We start from the raw sequence: 20964 nt of genomic DNA on the forward strand, positions 1-20964 counted from the left end.
TATAGCACTACCCTGGCTGATAGAAACATGAAAACATGACATTTATAGCACTACCCTGGCTGATAGAAACATGAAAACAAGACATTTATAGCACTACCCTGGCTGATAGAAACATGAAAACATGACACTTATAGCACTACCCTGGCTGATAGAAACATGAAAACATGACATTTATAGCACTACCCTGGCTGATAGAAACATGAAAACAAGACATTTATAGCACTACCCTGGCTGATAGAAACATGAAAACAGGACATTTATATCAGTACCCTGACTGATAGAATGAAAACAAGACATTTAAATCACTACCCTTGCTGATAGAAACATGAAAACAAGACATTTATAGCACTACCCTGGCTGATAGAAACATGAAAACAAGACATTTATAGCACTACCCTGGCTGATAGAAACATGAAAACAAGACCTTTATAGCATTACTCTATTTATTACCATTTTATAAAACCAGTGAAAGTAAGTGTATAGTATTAACAAGGAGTATCTAAATAATAAGTAACAGAGATATAACACATCTACAAAAACTATGAATTTTAATAACTAAACAAACATAGGTTAAAAATTAGAGGTTGCATATCCCCTAAAACTGCTTAGTTTAAATAAGTGTAATATTTAGCCACAGCACAATGAAATGACCTTGACCTTAAACTGACATGGCAAAATGTTCAGTACATGTTATTTTGAGCAATTTAACAATTATTCAGGGAGTACTGCTTATTTTACTTCTGACCGCACCTTTTGATTTGAAAAAGTGAAGTGAACGAGGCAAAAGCTGTGTTCTGCATGCCCTCTCATTATGGGTTATTTTTTTTGCAAAGTCCTTTGAAAATCCTTTCATAGGTTAAAAGATATTGAGCAGACACAAGTACTGACGTCTGATCTCACAGGATCGACTTGAAATGACATAGCCAAATGTTGCATTCTCCATGCAGTTTTATTTTGATGAACATTTGTTCTAAGTTATTTGAAAAGATACAGAGCAACATAATTGTGTTGCGGATGGATAGATGAAGATACAGAAGACAGGATAAAAAAACAATATATCCCCATACATATGTAGAGATACAACTATAAAATTACATTTTGTTTAAAAAAAATGCAAAGCATCCCTATCAAGTATGCTAGATCAGTCTTGTGGTCATTTATAAATATGAGTAAAGCTAAAGTCATACAAGCTTTATGGAATATTGTTCATGTAATATAAACCAAATCCATCTAGGGCAAAGTCCCTACTACTCAGTTTGAATAAGGCAGACAAGAATCAACCTTTAATTGCTTTTTTTTCCAAACTAACAATATTTTCAAATTTTTGACGACATTTTTTTAATTTCTTTAAAGTTCGTATAGAGACTGTAACTGACAAAATTTAAGACATACTGAAGTTTTAACAAATGGACCATTAATTTTCCGTTTGTCAACCATATGTTATCTTTACAGACTGATGAATACAACAAACTTGTGGGTGTCAATGCTTGTCTGTAAGTGCTGGACACAAAGCAGTATGCAAGAAGAGTTATGGTTCTTGACTTTCTTAATAATCTTATGACAAAAACAAGAGTGCAAAGTTTCAAAGCTATGGCTCTATTAGTATGTAAGAAAAAATGGGCATAAACAAGAAATTCAGATTCTTTCTAAAAATATAAACAGTCTTATTCTGAGAATATGTAAGTCAGAGTTATGGTTCCTTGCCTACATATTTGCCAACATATGATAAACACATGTAGAAAGCTATCTATAACTTTAATAACATTCATTTAAATAAAACTTCTAACAAAAAGATCCAATACTCTTGGTATGAAAAGTGCATAATTCTGAAAAAATGCAAGCTAGAGTTAAAATTCTTTGTCAACTTACGGTACTCAACTAATAATGAAAAACCAGAACAAAAAGTTTCAAAGTAAGTACTCTTAAATGGATCTTAACAGAACTTTTAACCAAGAATTTCCAATTTCTGAATTAAAAAGGGTCATAATTCTGACAAATGCATGTGAAAATTTTAACCAAGAAGTTCCCATTTTCCTGAGTACAAAAAGGATCATAATTCTGATAAAATACAGGCCAGAGTTACAGTTCTTGGCCTACTTACTCATCTAATGATTGGAAAGTTTCAAAGCTACTGGTCTTAAATTATCCAAAGAGAGAGGACATAAATTAAAGCTTTAACAAAAAATTGCTATTTCAAGCGTACAATTAAAAGAAAATGCATGTGGGAGTTATTGTTCTTAACCTAATCATTCATTTAATAACAATAAACAAGTTTAAAAAGATTCGAAGCTATAGCTCTTACAGTTTTCTAGAAAAAGTGGACCTAAACAAAAAACTTACCTAACGCTAACAATGACATTCAAGCGACTAAAATATATCTTATATTTTTGTTCAAAATCAGACAAGCTAAAGATGTTGGAACAAAAAGGTGAAGAGTGAAAATATGATTTTGAGTCAACTTTTTCAATCACAATACACAATAATCTACCAGCAAGAAACTGTTTATTCATCTTTTGACCTGCAATAAACCTGTCCTTGAATACAACTAATAAATCCAGAAAAACAAGAGCACTGCCTTGCAGGTGCAGACGCTCGTCTGATTTTTTTGTCTCTGTATAATAGAAATATTGTCCTACCCATGATTTTCTAAGTCCAAAGGAGCCATAATTCTTGCAAAAAGCAATGTAGAGTTACAGTACTTGCTGTGCAAAGTCAGCTTTTAATGGCGAATAACTGCTCCAAGTTTTAACCCCATTATAAAGCTTTGACCGTCAAGCTGACCTAAACATAAAACTTAACCAAGAAATCTGATATTTTCTAAGTCCAAAAGAGGCCATAATTCTTGCAAAAAGCCGGTTGGAGTTATGTTTCTTGCTGTACAGAGTCAGCTTTTGATGATGAACAAGTGTTGCAAGTTTTAAACAATAGCTCTGATAGTTTAGTAGAAAAGCTGAACTAAACATAAAACTTAACAAGGAAATGCAGATGCAGATGCCGATGCCGACGATGATCAAGTGATGACAATAACTCATCATTTTTTCTCTCAAAAAATCAATGAGCTAAAAAGAATATCTGTATTCAGAGGACCCTGCCAGTTCTGTATAATTGTTGTCTGTTAGCCTATTGCAGTTAAAGATATTGTGTAAAAAATATCTCTTGTAAAGCAAATGTTTATAATCAAGAGTCACATAGGACCAAAATAGCAATGGGAAATACTTCTGTAAAAAAAGAGTAATCTCAATGTCCTCTATCATAGAGAAAAACATCAACTTCATCCCTTGAACAGCTTTTCAGCTTCAAACATACTTAAGCAAGGAGACAATTAAGAAAGAAAGCAAGACAGACTAATGGTTTTTGTTAACTGCACTTTCCCTAAATGTTCTCCATCTTTGTATGTAGTCTGAATTCACTAGTGTTTTCATAGTTATGAAGAAGAGAAATAATAACTAGAACTGTCACAGGAGTGACTCATACCCCCACCATACGGTCTTGTCACAGAAGAATGGCAACCATAAGGAATCTTAAAAATACTTTGGAGTACTTCATCCTGGGCTTCCACATATAAGTAATACTAGTATAATACTAGTATAGTAATACTAGTAAATATATTAAATCTCTAATATTAGAGATACACTAAAAGTGAATACAAAAAAGTGTCTTACCCATGTTACCACGGAAAAATGTTTTACTTTTTACATAGGACTTATAATAAAAAAGTTAGAAAAATACCTAAAATATTGAAAATCTAAAAATAGGATTTCTAAAAATAGACTAATTCCTGGAATTTAAGGGGAAGAAACTCAGTACAAAGGTTAAAAAAAGGTTACTTCCCTTTGGCTCTAAGCCAATCAGAATGAGATATAGTGAAAATACATCAAAATTAACCTTAAATTCTAGGTAAAAGGGGACACAATTCAAGAAAAATAGTGTCAGAGTTATGCACCTTGTGTCACATGATGTGGGTGATGAGGTGGAACATCTATTTTAAGTCTGAATCAAATCCATTCAGTAGAAATTGAGATATAGTGAAAATACATCAAAATTAACCTTAAATTCTAAGTAAAAAGGGGCATAATTCATGAAAAGTTGGTGTCAGAGTTATGCACCTTGTGTCACATGATGTGGGTGATGAGGTGGAACATCTATTTTAAGTTTGAATCAAATCCATTTTGTAATAATTGAGATATAGTGAAAATACATCAAAATCAACCTTAAATTTAAAGTAAAAGGGGGCATAATTCATGAAAAATTGGTGTCAGAGTTATGCACCTTGTGTCACATGATGTGGGTGATGAGGTGGAACATCTATTTTAAGTTTGAATCAAATCCATTTTGTAATAATTGAGATATAGTGAAAATACATCAAAATCAACCTTAAATTTAAAGTAAAAGAGGACATAATTCATAAAAAATTTATGTCAGAGTTAAGCACCTTATGTCACATCATCTGGGTGATGAGGTGGAACAACTATTTTAAGTTTGAATCAAATCCATTTAGTAATAACTGAGATATAGTGAAAATACAACAAAATTAACCTTAAATTCTAAGTAAAAGGGGACATAATTCATGAAAACTTGGTGTCAGAGTTATGCACCTTGTGTCACATGATGTGGGCACATGATGTGGGTGATGAGGTGGAACATCTATTTTAAGTTTGAATCAAATCCATTCAGTAGTAACTGAGATAAAGTGAAAATACATCAAAATTAACCTTAAATTCTAAGTAAAAAGGGGCATAATTCATAAAAAAAAAAATGGTGTCAGAGTTATGCACCTTATGTCACATGATGTGGGTGATGAGGTGGAACATCTATTTTAAGTTTGAATCAAATCCATTTAGTAATAACTGAGATATAGTGAAAATACAACAAAATTAACCTTAAATTCTAAGTAAAAGGGGACATAATTCATGAAAACTTGGTGTCAAGAGTTATGCACCTTGTGTCACATGATGTGGGTGATAAGGTGAAACATGTATTTTAAGTTTGAATCAAATCCATTTGGTAATAACTGAGATAATAGATTTCGGGAAGCGACGGGATGGGACAGGACGCAACGCGACGGGACGCGACAAAACTGACTCCTATATACCCCCCTAAAACATGTTTGGTGGGGGTATAAAAACAAGTGGACCAAGATGGCCCTAGGTTGCTCACCTGAGTAACAGTGTAAACATGTTTTACTTAGTGATGTCATGGAGACAAATATTCTGACCAGTTTCCATTAAGATTGGATTAGAAAACATGACCTCTTGAGTGAAAACAAGCATTTTCTTTGATTAGACCTAGCAACCTAGTTTTTTACTCTACATGACCCAGATTCAAACTTGTCCAAAATTTCATGAAAAACTGAGAGCTGTCACTAATGGTGACAAATGCCCCCTGCAGTGCCTTGACCTTTGACCTGGTGACCCCAAAGTCAGCAGGGGTCGTGTACTCAATAAGTACTATCAGCATGTGAAGTTTGAAGGTCCTGGGTGCAGTGGTTCGCGAGTAAAGTGCCTTCATGCAAATAGTTAACGTTGTGATGAACGAACTGACGGACAGTTGAAAACTAATATGCCTCCCTTCGAGGGCATAAAAACATTCTGACAAAGTTTCGGGAAGTTTGGAGCAAAAAAGTGGCCTCTAGTGTATAAAAGCTTTTCCTTTGATATGAACTAGTGACCTAGTTTTTGACCCAACATGACCCAGATTTGAAATCATCCAAGACTTCATGATAAACATTCTGACCATGCTTTATGAAGACAGAATCAAAAATGTGTCCCCCTAGCATGTAAACAAGCTTTATTCTTTGATTTGACCTGGTGACCTAGTTTTTGACCCCACATGACCCAGATAAAAATTCATAAGATATTTCATGCAGACAAACATTCTAACAAGTTTCATGCACATCAAATGAACAAGAGTGTTAACAAGCTTTTCATTGATTTGACTGGGTGACCTAGTTTTTGACCCCATATGACCCAGTTTCGAACTTGGCCTAGGAATCATCAAAATAAACATTCTGACCAAGTTTCATGAAGATAGGGTCATAAATGTGGCCTGAAGAGTGTTAACAAACTTTTCCTTTGATTTGACCAGGTGACCTAGATTTGACCCCATATGACCCAGTTTCAAACATGGCCTAGAAATCTTCAAGATGAACATTCTGACCAAGTTTCATGAAGATAGGGTCATAAATGTTGCCTCTAGGTTGTTAACAAGCTTTTCCTTTGATTTGACCTGATGACCTCCAGACCTAGTTCTTGACCTGACAGGACTCAATTCCATTCCAGGCCTAGAGATCATCAAGATAATCATTCTGTGCGAGTCTGTATCAAATCAAAGCTTAAATGAAACCTCTATATGGCTTAAAAGACCAAAATAGAAAATTTTGCCCATTTCAGGGTCAGTAACTCTAGAACCCATGATAGAATCTAAACGGTTTTCAAAAGGAACTGAGATCTTATTGTGACTTAAGTTGTGTGTAAGTGTGGTTAAAATCAAATACAAAATGTCACTTATTTTGTGTTTGCAAGGTAAAAATTAACAAAAATTTTGGCTCTTTCAGGTGTCAATCAGGGGCCGTAACTCCAGAACCTATGATTAGACCTGATAGATTCATCATGGAATCCAAAATTTTTTGTTGTTAAAGATATTTTGTAAGTTTGTATCAAATCAAACCATAAATGAAGTATCTATATGGCTGCAAAAGCCAAAATAGCAAAATCTGGCCCTTTAAGAGGCCATAACTTTGGAACCCATGATGGGATCTGGCCAGTTTTCAAAAGGAACAAAGATATTTTGTCAATACAAGTTGTGTGCAAGTTTGATTAAAGTTGATAGCAAAATGTGGTCTCTATCATGTTCACAAGCCAAATAGCAAATTTTGGCCCTTTAAGGGGACATAACTTTGGAACCCATAATGGGATCTGGCCAGTTTTCGAAAGGAAAAAGGATAAAGGTCTTGTTTATTGTAGTGTCACCCCTATTGAAAGGGTCAGCCAATTTGGCTAATGAGACACCTTTATTGTGCGTACCAATTACCTCCCAACTTCTACCACTACGCCAGGCAGATAGAAGTCGGTAACCATTCATTTAACTAGCTCGCGGCTCACGAACCAGCCTTTTTGGAATGAGTCCCATGACAAACATCCCCGGGACGAACGCTCCCCATGGGGCTCGAACCTTTGACCTCCCGATCCCGAGGCGTACGCCTTAACCACTGGGCCACGGTGAGATATTATGCCAATACAAGTTGTGTGCAGGTTTGATTCAAATTGATTGCAAAATGTGGTCTCTATCGTGTTCATAAGAAATTGTGGACGGACAACAGGCGATAACAAAAGCTCACCTTGTCACTATGTGACAGGTGAGTTAAAAACTAAGCAAACTAGAGTTATGGTTCTTGTTAGTGCACTTCCTCTAAATGTTGTCTGTCATTGTAAGAACATTTAACAAAATCCCTTCAACAGTTTTTCAAAAGTTTTGGCCTGGACAATTCAACCTGACTTGACAGACAAACACAGAAACAGTGATTACTACAAGGCTTCTGCCGTCTCCTATAAGCCGACATGAAAATTCTGACATTATGCTCATGTCCACTTCATATAAATGACGTATACCAAGTTTCATTTCAATTGGATGGAAACAAGGTTTAGTTTTTAACACTTTTCTGATGCAGATGTGATGTTTCAGTCAGAAAAAGGCCCATATAAGCAAATATGCAAGTCCCTGCTAGATTCATTTCTACTGGATGGAAATTATAGGAGTTGCCTACATAAAGACTGACAGAGAGTTCAAATACTATATGCATTCAGTGTCATGGACATTGGGGACATAAAAAAATGCCTACTGCTATACTTGTTATATAATGTATTGCCCTCACAAGAGAACATACTACAAACAAGGAGGCCATAATTGCCCAATCTGCTTACCCAAGTTTCACAGCTACAACAGGTATAAAAACAAATATGGAAACAAGTTCTATCCACCAGTGGGCAGTGGGCATGTTTTTTCTTTTCAAATCCAAATATATAATAATCAGAATCAGATCAACAAAACAGGAGATTCAACTTCATTTGCAATAACTTTTATCAGAACTGTTCATATAATGTTAAGATTTTATAATGATCCTGAAATACACCCAGAGCTCTCTTTTACTGGCCTATTGAGGCAACAGGTTGGCGGTCAAAATAACAAATAGACAATTGGGCAATTGTAAAAATAAAGTTGTGTTTAATATATTGTAACTTTTAAATCAAAGAAATGACAACAACATAATGACTCTTGCCTTGATTTACCCAGCACTGGTATTCATATGACATTTTGGAAGAGTTCCATTTGATTTACACATTGTGAGAATTAACATACCACACTGACCCCCACCCCATTCCCTTAGCTATATTGCTGCAGGCAATATGGACTTATCAAATATGTTTATGTAAGTAAAATAATGTAAGGTTGTGAAGAGATTTAAAGGGCCAATTTCTGTAATTATCATGTAACAAAACAATTTTAGAGCTACAATATGTATTAGAACTATATATACAACTATATCACAATGTGTTAATACTACAGGATACCTTAATGTAGTTGATGTGTAATGACTATCAGCAATATCCCTTTGTTTACATATTCTCCATATGCAATGTTGGCCAATAGATGCTGAAATCACAGGGTAAGTAATCTCACAGAAATAGCCCATTCTCATTACAGGCCCGTTACCTTAATTACAGCTATTTTCACTTCTTAAGATTGTTATAAACTTCATCTGATGTACACACTAAATCATCAAATATCAATGTCAATATTTCTGTCAAACTACTCTATATTACTCTTATGTATAAGGATAAAAATAAAACATAACAAAAGCAATGGAGATTTTTACATTAGATCTAAAGTAAACTATGCTGAAACATTTAATGAATTATTGTTCTAGTTTAAGTTTTGCTATGGCAAATTTTAATGTCACTACTGGTGAAAATGTAAGAAATTATACAGATTCAATTGTAACATTACTACTTCTTTCTTGGACAAGGAAATTAACCAGAGCAAAAAAAAACATATTATAGACTTTAACTTCAATAAGCAGACATTACATACAAATAATCTAATAAAATAAAAATATTCTTAAGGTAGTTCTGCACATCTGATTAACCAGAGGTGACAGCATAACATCACTTATCCAGAAAACTTAGAATAATGCCTGGCAGGCATTATACAAGTAGCAAAATGTTGCTGGGAATCTATTTTATCTCCTGTATTTAGTGTAGAACAGCCAGTGCAAGTGTATTTGTTAAGGTTAATTTTGACGATAATTCAAAACATTTACACAAAATAAGCATCAATGCAAGGCCTCTAATTGGTACTTTGAAATATCCGGCACATGAGCCTCCACTTATTATTTTGACGTACAATTTAAAATAGGTTAATGTACAACTATTAAATGTTTCATTAAAATCTAACTTGTATAAAAAAATGTCAACAAAAGTGTGTTTTCCCATAGAAGCCCATTGTGAAAATTGACCAGAGAACCATTGTTTTCAAATTGGACTAACAAAAAGAAACAACAAAAAAAAAAGCACAAGGACCTATCATTTTAGATAGCTGAATTTCTTTTCAGTACAATTATGATTTGAAAAACATATGAATCTACAAATTTCCACAAAGCTGAACAATGTTTATTTCAAACATGCAGAACTACCTTAAATCTAACAATATGTCTGTTATCACAGATGTGGTTTAATCATGAAACTACAAAATAAAACAAAATATTGGCATAAATCCTGCCAACACACATTTGCAGTGTCATAAATCCTGCCAATACACATGGGAAGTGGCCATAAACCATGCCAATACACATGGGAAGTGGCATAAATCATGCCAATACACATGAGAAGTGGCATAAATCCTGCCAATACACATTGGAAGTGGCCATAAACCATGCCAATACACATGGGAAGTGGCATAAATCATGCCAATACACATGGGAAGTGGCATAAATCATGCAAATAAACATGGGTAGTGGCATAAATCCTGCCAATACACATGTGAAGTGGTAAAGATTATGCAAAATTAACCAATAAATTCAAATTTTAGAGCATAAAATGGGTCATATTTCTATAAAAAATGCAAGCAAGAGTAATAATGACAGGTAAAGTTTCAAAGCAATAATTATTGCTCTTATAATATTTAAGAAAAGATGACCTAAATAAAAAGAAATTCCATTTTCGGACCTAAATAAAAAGAAATTCCATTTTCTGAGTACTGCCATAATTCTTATAAACTGCAAGCAACAATTATGGTTCTTTGTCAAAATACCCAACTAATGGTCATACACAAATTTGCAGTTTCAGTTTTTGAGAAAAGATTGACCTTAACAAAAATCTTAACTAATACCAGTGATAATAACAGTTACTGATTTTTCAAAATCAGGCTAACAGTGTGGGAGGAGTTGGACACACAAGACAAGGCTAAAAATGGCAACTGTGGCTGCAATTTCCTTGAAATAGTTTGATTTCTACAGTGTCTTCAGTTTAAGATGTAAAGTTTGATTACTTCCTTCGCTCTACTGGACAAGTAGAGAAATTAGTTTACAAAATTAAGGAAATACCATTCAAACAAATGTCTTAAAACGAATTTAAACCTGCCATTTTGCTAAGAAACAAAAACTGGCAACAACAATTTTGATCTTACATTGAAATGTTCTTAATCTTCTCATTGCTAAGCCAATTCTGAAAATATTTTCACTACTTTAAATGATTTATAAAAACCTAGCAGACAGAACTAGCATTAAAATAACATTGGCTTTCCCTTTCAAGGATTTTTGCACAGATTACAATATCTAGAACTATGTTTTAAGGTGCATATTGGTACAATAATAATACAGAAGTAACACATGACAAACCGGTTTGAAATACATGCTCAAAAATCAAGTTACTTTCTATTGTTCTACACCCTTTTAGTTCAATTTGTGACAAAATAATGGAGAGCAACTAGATTTCCTAAGGTTTCAGTCTAGCTGTGCTGTGAAAACTGGCCTGGCCACCTGGCAACAAGATCTGACGGAATTTGATAGAAAATTTACCAAGGAACATTACTGTGAAATTATTCTGAAACAAGACCAGCAGTTTTTGAGATTTTTTTAAGTTTTCCCTTTTGTTACCACTGAAACCAGAATTTTGCACGGATGACCTACATATGAAGGAATTTGAAGGAAAACCAACCATGGAATTTTTACATTCCAGTAAAGTTTTGTTGAAATTTTATTTGTAGAAGATATTCTTTAACGACAAGGAAAATTTAAGTTTCCTTTAAGGGTAAATACCACAGTTGCCTGTATGTATATAGGGCAAAATTTTTCCTATGGGCAGAATTTCTTTAAACTTTGTGACTGAGAATGAAGTTTAAAACGGAAGTATGTATCAAAATTCATATGTACCCAGGCTTGATCTTAAATTATCTGCCCTTGAAAGTAGATTTTTTCAGAATTTTCCAACTTTCAGAGGCAGATAGTTCATGACAAAAGCTGGGTTCCTGTGGTTTGTTTTTATTTCACATTTCTGTTTTCGATTTGATTCTCTATCAGTAAAAAAAGTTTTAAAAAGAAATTCTTTCTGTAAGAATTTTTTTCCCCTTGTCAATATAGAGATTGCTGCAAATGTCCTTCTATCTATGAACATGGCAAAATGATATGATCTTGGTCTTTTCAATGGACCGAATTTCTTTAAACTTTCTATACTGACTGCAAATGAAGTCTGAAACAGAAATAAAAATTAAAATGCACAGATCTCTTGCCTTCATCTTGAATTATCTGCCCTTGAAAATTGGATTTTTTGCTATTTTCTGACTTTCATGGGCAGATAATTCAAAATCAAGCCTGGGTACCTATGATTTTTAAACATATTTCCGATTTAAATCTGATTCTCAGTCAGTACACAAAGTATAAAGAAATTCTGCCCATAGTAAAATTTTTCCCTATATACATATAGGCAACTGTGGCATTTACCTTTAAGCTCGCAATGAGCACTTCATGCTCAGATGTGGAAACTAACCCCATCCTACTAATGGCTATGTTTTATTACAAATCAAACAATGTGGAGAATCTTAGAAAACAGGTCCAATGAAATTGTTTGTACCAAGTTATTTTAGAATTTTGAAGTTTCCATAATATAGATATAGGAAAAGAGCACCATCTAATGCAGTCAAGTTTTCTGATAAAACAAAATGGCTTGAACAAATCTAAAAGAGAATCATCCAGGAACCAATTCTGCCAAATTACCCGGAAAGCAGGCTTGTAGATTCAGAGATGGTTTTCAATGTTTTCCAAGTAGCCATATAAGGAAATAGCCCCATTCCTTGGCAACCATGTTTTTTTATGAATTTAGACAACCTTTTATTGATTGAGTGTCACTTAAGGAACATTCTTGTGAAAATAGTTCAGATAAACATGACAACACCCTGTAGTCACCTATTTTGACAAATCAGAATAATTCGAACATTTTTGGTAAAGGGTTACCCAAGGACCACTTATAGGGAATCATTTCAAAATATGACTTAGCAATTTCTGACAAGTATATCTTTAAAAAGATGGGCCATTAGTTTCTGACAAGTATTTCTTTTAAGTACCCACTTTTTACAGGGAAAAAAGACCATAGTCACTTGTGGCCATGTTTTTGACAAATCTAAATTTAAATATTCTTCATGGACAGACAAACAGGATACATTTCCATGAAAAAAATTGGAGCGGTTCAAAAGAAGTTGTTTTTAAGTCTTGTGTGAAGCAAAACAGAACCATGTGAACATTTCTAGAAGCGGTATATGAAATATTCATACCAAGTTTCATCAAATGCTTCCGCAAGAGATATTGTTTGGAAAATGTTACTGGATACCTGATAGATGGCGAGTGATCACTTTGAGCATTAGGTACTCCAGTGAGCTAAAATAATATATAACCTAAAAATAACATATAAAAGAATGTAAAGAATATAAATGTGACCTCCCCTTTCCCTGACTTCAGTCTGAATAAATGCAGCTTTGATGTATGGCAGTAATAGGACAACTGAAAATATCCTTTATAGTCTGATGTCTGTTGGCTGAAGTTCTTACCAGTTTTTATAGACTTATATAATATCACCACAGCTTAAAGCTTTGACCTACAGACCCATGAAATAATATGGGCTATCTTTTCACCACAGGTAGCCTGTGAAGTTTGTTTGTTCTCCAGTTACTGATTACAAACCATTTGCAGTCTCTGTCATTGTGACCTTGACTACAAAACCATAATGATCATTAATTTATGTTAAGTAAAACATAGGTCACTCGGTGTAAAATGTTCGTGTTGTCCAGGGTTTCAAGTGATCAAAACATAGAAAATATATGGAAAACATTTGGTTCATACATGAACTGATTGTGCCCCAAGTCCTTGTGTCACTGATGCCCGTGGGTGCAGTGTTTGTTTCACTATAGTTTGACAGCCATAGTCAAAATCATTCTCTTAACATCAATCAGAAAGTTTTAATTAAGATGATTACTTTGTTCTTTGACTTTATAACACTAAAAACAACAGCCATAGAAAAATCATCTTAATATCAAGTCTGACATCCATTCACCCAAGCATTCTCAGAAGCACTTTTCAGGTCACAATGACCTAGAACAATGACCAATAAATTAATAGAATTCATCCAGTGTTCACAAACAATCACCTTATAAAGTAGGCTCTAGTGACCTAAAACATGTAATGATACCTGGTGACCCTAAAACAACAGTGGTTATCTACTGACAATAATCAATCATACTACAAAAGTTTATGAAATACACCCTAGCAGTCTCCAATAATTGATTGAAAACAGTTTTCGTTTTCAAGATCAAGGTTCCCTTGCCCTTTGACTTACTGACCCTTAGAACAACAGGGGTCATCTTCTGACTACAGGCAATAATCTAAGGCATTTGACAGCCATATCTAATTTTCTACAGCAGCAGAGTATAACTCATCCTTTTTCCATGTGGGCATAATAAAAAAAATCCTTGATTATATATAAAATTTATCTATACTACATATAGTACCTGGTCAAAACAAAAATGCAGATTGTGGAATAAAGACAAAAGGCCCAAATGGGCCTAAGTTGCTCACCTGATGACCTTGACTTTCTGACATTGTTTCTGACAGAGTTTGGAGGGTATTTATTAAGCAGATCATTAAAAGTTATTTAAAGTTTTTTTTGTTGTTTTTTTTTGCTGTAATGGCCCCAAAACGTGTAACAATTACAGCAAATTTGAGGAAGGTCCAACAAAATGTGTTTAAAGATTAAGTTTGGTCCATCAAGTTCATGAGAAGAAGCTATTTAAGAACTTTAAGAAAATGTTTAATGAAAACTATAAAAAGACAGACAAATGGGAGGTCAGACTATGGAGGTCGGAGTACCCAACTATACCAAAAGCTCAATCTGTCTTCAACTTTGTGGGCTAACACACCATGTTGTATTATCTCTAAATATCTTTTTGTTAGTCAAATGAAATACTATAAAAGAAATTATGATGGAACTGTCTTTCACCCATTAAATTCTGGACAACAGCATTTCAGAAATCCACCCCTGACCAACCAAAAAATCTTTCCACTTCATTCAAAATAGACCACTGATTTAACAGTTACTGATAATTTGGCATAATAATTGATAGAAATATTTCACTATAAAGAAAGTAGTTTTGTAGAAGAGCACAAAGTTCTTTTCTTGAATTCTTAAATATGTACAATTGTAGCTGAGACAACTGACAGTAAGAATCATGTCAATTCTGGCCACAATCTATCTTAACTATGAGTAGAGATCTACAGGGTATCATTCAGCTATAGGATGAGGTGGAGCCTGTACTTCTGCAGAAGGTGGCTGTGCTTGCTGTTGCTGGGTGACTGCTGCTTCAGGTGCTGGCCAGGCCTGCTGTACAGGTGGTTGTGACACTGCCATTGATGTTTCAGGCTTAGGTGCTGTGGGTGGGTGGGGTATAAATTCTGATGTCTGTGTTGCTGGTGGTACCATAGACCTCAGTGTTTGCTCGCTGCTCAGGTTTGGTTTGAAAGAACTCCAGGTTAAACATGATGCAACTGATTCTCTACCTCTGTTTACAGCAGTCATTGCTCGATCTTTGCGATTTAAAAGACTTAATCTAAGGGCTTCGTTGTTCATTGCATCAATTGTGTCTTTATTTGGAGCGCTTTTCCCATGAGCATATCTGTATGACGTTGTCGGTACTCCCTCAAAAGATGTTTTTGGACGTTTTGTAAGAAGCTGATTTTTTGCGTTGGCACTCATATAGTCTACTTTATATGTAGAAGTTAATGGGTAAGATTTTTCAATAAATTCCCTTTCTGGCATCCATGTTATAAAATCATTTTTAAACTGGTAAGTGCTATTGGGAACTCGTCTTCTACCAAGACCCTGAAAAAATAAAGAAACCACTGACGAACTACTATCCTTTAGAAACTGAAGAAATTGATAAATATTCTATCTTCAAACTAGAACTTAATCATTAAGAGGCTGTGGTCACTATAAAAAGGCTTTTTAGTGGTTGTACTGATAATAAATTCATAGATTTTGTTAAGCTAAGCATGCTTGCAGGTCTTTCCTTTCACATAAAGTAAACAGAAGGCCAAGAAGTTCCTGTATTTCCAAACTGATCTTGTTTTGGATACAAGATGTCCTAGAATCTAAGCTGATCTTGATTTCATAAAGACAAGTAATGTGACAATGTGACCAGGTGTCATGTGTATCAGAAAATGCATTATAAACAAGATTTTTCTATAATTATGTCAAGCAAAGACTAACTTAATCCTTACCCTGCTAAATTTCTATAATGAACTTGTCAATCTTTTAGTTTGGACAGTACCATTAACTGTCTAAAGGGGTGCTTACCAAAAATATACTGACTGAATGGCGAACAGTGCAGATCTTGATCAGACTGCACAGATGTGCAAGCTGATCATGATCTACACTGGTCGCAAAGGCACGATCTATTGTGTCCAGCATGGTAAGGGTTAAACAAACTTAGTATAGGGTCACTGAGGGATCATTCCTCTGATATCATTTAAAGAATATTTCATGGAGACCAATATTCTGACCATGTTTTATGTATTAGGTAGACCATTGACAAGTTTTTCAATGATTTGACCGAAGGACCTAGCTTTTCACCCAAGTGACCAATTTACAAAATTTATCCTAGATTTTAAAGAGACAAATATTCTGCCAAAGAATCATAAAAATCAGGTAGAAAATGTGGCCTTTTCGGTGTAAACTAGGCCTTTCTATGATTTGAGCTAGTGGCAAAGTTTTTAATGTAAATCTGATCTAGATTTCATACAGACAAATATTCTAACAAAGATTTATGACGAAGGATGGGAACGAATATTAAAATTAACATTCAAAAATTTGTATAGATTATATAAATGTATTCAAATTTTTGTAAACAAATGCAATTGCTTTGCAGTTCCAATATTTCTGTCCGAAACTGTGTATAGTTGGAACATTACAATTTGCATTATTAAGAGGAATTTACCATTATGCTCGCTGTTGTTTGTGTTTTGAAATCCAAACCTTTAAAAATATATGTTCTGAAGCCAAATCATTACTCACATGTGTGTATTATCAAAATACTTTGCATGATGTATTTTTAAGCAGGTGACAGAGTTAATAGCAAGTTTTCTTTTATTAGCTGCCATTAAGTCACTGAAGGCATTTTGAGATGTGATGTTATGAACGTCATGAAAGAAGTATGACGTCACCATGCATGCCTTCATTAACGAAACAAATTTCACTTACTAAATATCATTTCTTTGAATATCTAGAAACAGTTTAAAATGAACTTAACCGTTATTTTTGGTTTCATCACGGGCCTTTTATCTACATACCTCTATATTTTCATGATGCATGGGTGCTTTCAAATTTCCGTTGCCTTGACAACATAAATAACATTCACTTGTAAAATATGGTAGAATTTGATTTCCCTTAGATAACTGTATTTCATATACTTGTTTCTAGTTTTTACATGAACATAAGAAAAACAATGATTTTCCAGTATTTTAAGCTACTTATTATGCAATAGTTATATAATGTCACTAATACAGGTTTTCTCATGGAACGGCCCAATTATAAATTAATACACTGACTAAATAACAAGATGGTGTTTATCAACATATCTGTAGCTAGCTTGACTGAGATAACATTTTCTGAGGCCACTATATTTTGCCCTGCAGTGATGTATTAACAACTAGATGCCTACGGGCAACATGTTGAGCCCCGCCTTTGTCCCATAACTGTGACCTTGACCTTTGAGACAGAGTAAGTCTCACTGAGTCAAACATTCATGCAAAATATAAACCAGATTCCTCAATGCATGTCAAAGTTATGGGCCGGATAAGATCTTATATGACCTTTCACCTCCAAATGTGACCTTCACCTTTGAGATAGGAACCTGGGGTCTGCGCATGTCACTCCGTCTCACTGAGGTTAACATTCATGCCAAATATAAACAAAGATTCTTCAATGCATGTCGAAGTTATGGGCTGGACAAGATCTGACATTAACTTTGACCTCCAACTGTGACCTTGATCTTTGAGATAGGAACCTGAGGTTTGCACATGACACTCCGTCTCACTGAGGTTAACATTCATGCCAAATATAAACAAGATTGCTCCACACATGTCAAAGTTATGGTCCAGCCAAACAAATCCGGACGGGCGGACGCACACACACACTGACACACGCACATACACTGAACAGCCATTTGGACAACTATGTCTTCGCATCCGCAAGCAGGCTCGACAACAAGAGCTGTCGCTGGAGACAGCACGCCCGACTATTTCTCTGCTGGATAGTGAAACTGGGCACATCTGAGGAAACTGGAGCTGTCACTGGAGTGTTTAATGACTCCAATGGTAGATGAAGATATTGCACAATAGCTTGAGTCTGTGTCAAAAATATTAAGTAATAAGAGAGGTAAAGATAAAGTGTATCAAAACACTATAATAATAATAATAATAATAATAAAGTCTTTATTTAACGAGGCAACACAGTTGGGTGTACCCAGTCTTCCCTGTGAGCCTCAAATGTACATATATACAGTAAACACAAATTAACAAATTAAAGTAAACAAAGTCATGAAGGGATTATAATGCAAAATAGCATATATAAGAGGATTACATGAAATTTACATAAGGAAGGTAATAGAATAAACAACATGGTTTTATGTAAAGTTACACTGAAAGCAAAAGTAATGAAACAAACAATATACAATTATTTGTTAATTATTTATAGTTTTAAATAAGTACTCTGATACCATACAAGTATAATTCTAAGCAAACAGGGGGCATAATTCAAAAAATATTGGTGCAAGAGTTATGCACCTTGTGTCATATGACGTGGGTGATGATGTGGAACAACTATTTCAAGTTTGAATCAAAACCATTTCGTAAAAACTGAGATATAGTGTTTGTTTGTTTATTTGGGTTTTACAGCACACCAACACAGTATAGGTTATATGGCGCCAAACAGGACTACAAATTTTGGTTCCACATCTCATTTACATCGAGATAAAAACATGAGAAAATACATCGAAATTAACCTTAAATTCTAATTAAATGGGTCATACTTCATGAAAAATTGGTGACAGAGTTATGCACCTTGTGTCATATGATGTTGGTGATAAGGTGGAACAACTATTTTAAGTTTGAATCAAATCTATTTAGTAATAACTGAGATAGAGTGAAAGTGTATCAAAACTTTAACCTGAAATTCACCTGAAATTCTAAGTAAAAAGGGGGATAATTCATGAAATATTGGTGCACGAGTTATGGCCCTTGTGTCATATGATGTGAGTGATGATGTTGAACAACTATTTTAAGTTTAAATCAAATCCATTTAGTAATAACTGAGATATAGTGAAAGTGCATCAAAACTTTAACCTGAAATTCTAAGTAAAAGGGGGGGGGGGATAATTCATTAAATATTGGCACCAGAGTTATGGGCCTTGTGTCATATGATGTGTGAGATGATGTGGAACAACTACTTTCAGTTTGAATCAAATCCATTTAGGAATATCTGAGACAGAGTGAAAGTGCATCAAAACTTTAACCTGAAATTCTAAACAAGAGGACCACGATGGTCCTGAATCGCTCACCTGTTCCCACATGACCCAGTTTTGAGTATGACGTACTTTTTTCTATTATTTGACATAGTGACCTAGTTTTTGAGCTCATGTGACCCAGTTTTGAATCTGATCTAGATATCATCAAGATAAAAATTCTGACCAATTTACATGAAGATCCATTGAAAAATATGGCCTCTAGAGAGGTCACAAGGTTTTTCTATTATTTGACCTATTGACCTCGTTTTCAACAGTACGTGACCCTGTTTTTGAACTTGACCTAGATATCATCAAGGTGAACATTCTCACTAATTTTCATGAAGATCTCATGAAAAATATGGCCTCTAGAGAGGTCACAAGGTTTTTCTATTTTTATACCTACTGGCCTAGTTTTTGACCGCATGTGACCCAGTTTCGAAAGTGACCTAGATACCATCAAGGTGAACATTTAGACCAATTTTCATGAAGATCTATTGAAAAATATGGCCTCTAGAGAGGTCAAAGATTTTCTAATTTTGACCTATTGACCTAGTTTTGACCGCAGTTCACCAGTTTCAAACTTGACTAGTATCTCAGATGAACATTCAGACCAACTTCATACAGATCATGAAAAGTATGGCCTCTGGAGAGGTCACAGTTTTTATTTATTTGACTACTGACCAGTTTTTGAAGGCACATGACTCAGTTTCAAACTTGACCTAGATATCAGCAGGTGAACATTCTGACCAATTTTCATGAAGATCATTCAAGGGTATGGCCTTAGAGAGTCACAAGTTTTTCTATTTAAGACCTACTGACTAGTTTTTGATATCAGCTGACCCAGTTTCAAATTTGACTATATATCATCAAGATAAAACAGTCAGACCAACTTATACACATCCCATGAAAAATATGGCCTCTAGAGAGTTACAAGTTTTTCATTATTTGACCTACTGACCACTTTTGAAGCACGTGACCAGTTCGAACTTGACCTAGATATCACCATGATGAACATTCTGACTAATTTTATGAAGATCCATTCACAAGTATGGCCTGTAGAGAGGTCACAAGGTTTTTCTATTTTTAGACCTACTGACCTAGTTTTTGACCGCACGTGACCCAGTTTCGAACTTGACCTAGATATCATCAAGATGAACATTCAGACCAACTTTCATACAGATCCCATGAAAAATATGGCCTCTAGAGAGGTCACAAGGTTTTTCTATTATTTGACCTACTGACCTACTTTTTAAAGGCACGTAACCAAGTTTCAAACTTGGCCTAGATATCATCAAGATGAACATTCTGACCAATTTTCATGAAGATCTTTGAAATATATGCCTCTAGAGAGGTCACAGGTTTTTCTTTTTAAGACCTACGGGTCCTAGTTTGTCCCATGACCAGTTTCGAACATGCACTAGATATCATCAAGGTGAACATTCTGACAAATTTTATAAACCCATGAAAATTTGACCTTTAGAGTGGTCACAAGGATTTTCTTTTTTGACCTTCTGACCTAGTTTTGATGGTACGTAACCAGTTTCGAACTTGACCAGATATCATCAAGATGACATTCTGACCAATTTCATGAAGATCTTGTGTAATATATGCTCTAGAGAGTCACAAGGTTTTTCTATTTTAGACCTACTGTACCTATTTTTGACCGCACGTGACCAGTTTCGAACTTGACCTAGAATCATCAAGATGAACATTCTGACCAATTTTATAAAGATCCATGAAAAATGTGACCTCTGGTGGTCACAAGCAAAAGTTTAGCATGGACTGACGAACGACGACGGACAACGGAGTGTGCGATAACAAAAGCTCACCTTGTCACTTTGTGACAGGTGAGCTAATAAAAATGGGGGA

The 20964-nt window shown here is 34.6% G+C and overlaps 1 protein-coding gene across 1 annotated transcript in view; it reads right to left on the bottom strand.

The window, feature by feature from the left end:
- Window positions 1–425: 425 nt before the first annotated feature.
- Window positions 426–20964, bottom strand: part of LOC123529342 (uncharacterized) — a 47872-nt gene continuing 27333 nt past the window's right edge. The window contains exon 4 of the mRNA XM_053521332.1: window positions 426–15416. Within this exon, the coding sequence (XP_053377307.1) occupies window positions 14820–15416 (597 nt within the window). The 3' untranslated portion in view covers window positions 426–14819. The remainder of the gene's footprint in view (window positions 15417–20964) is intronic.

This window comes from Mercenaria mercenaria, chromosome 13 (genome assembly GCF_021730395.1).
Source record: "Mercenaria mercenaria strain notata chromosome 13, MADL_Memer_1, whole genome shotgun sequence".
Taxonomy (NCBI): domain Eukaryota; kingdom Metazoa; phylum Mollusca; class Bivalvia; order Venerida; family Veneridae; genus Mercenaria; species Mercenaria mercenaria.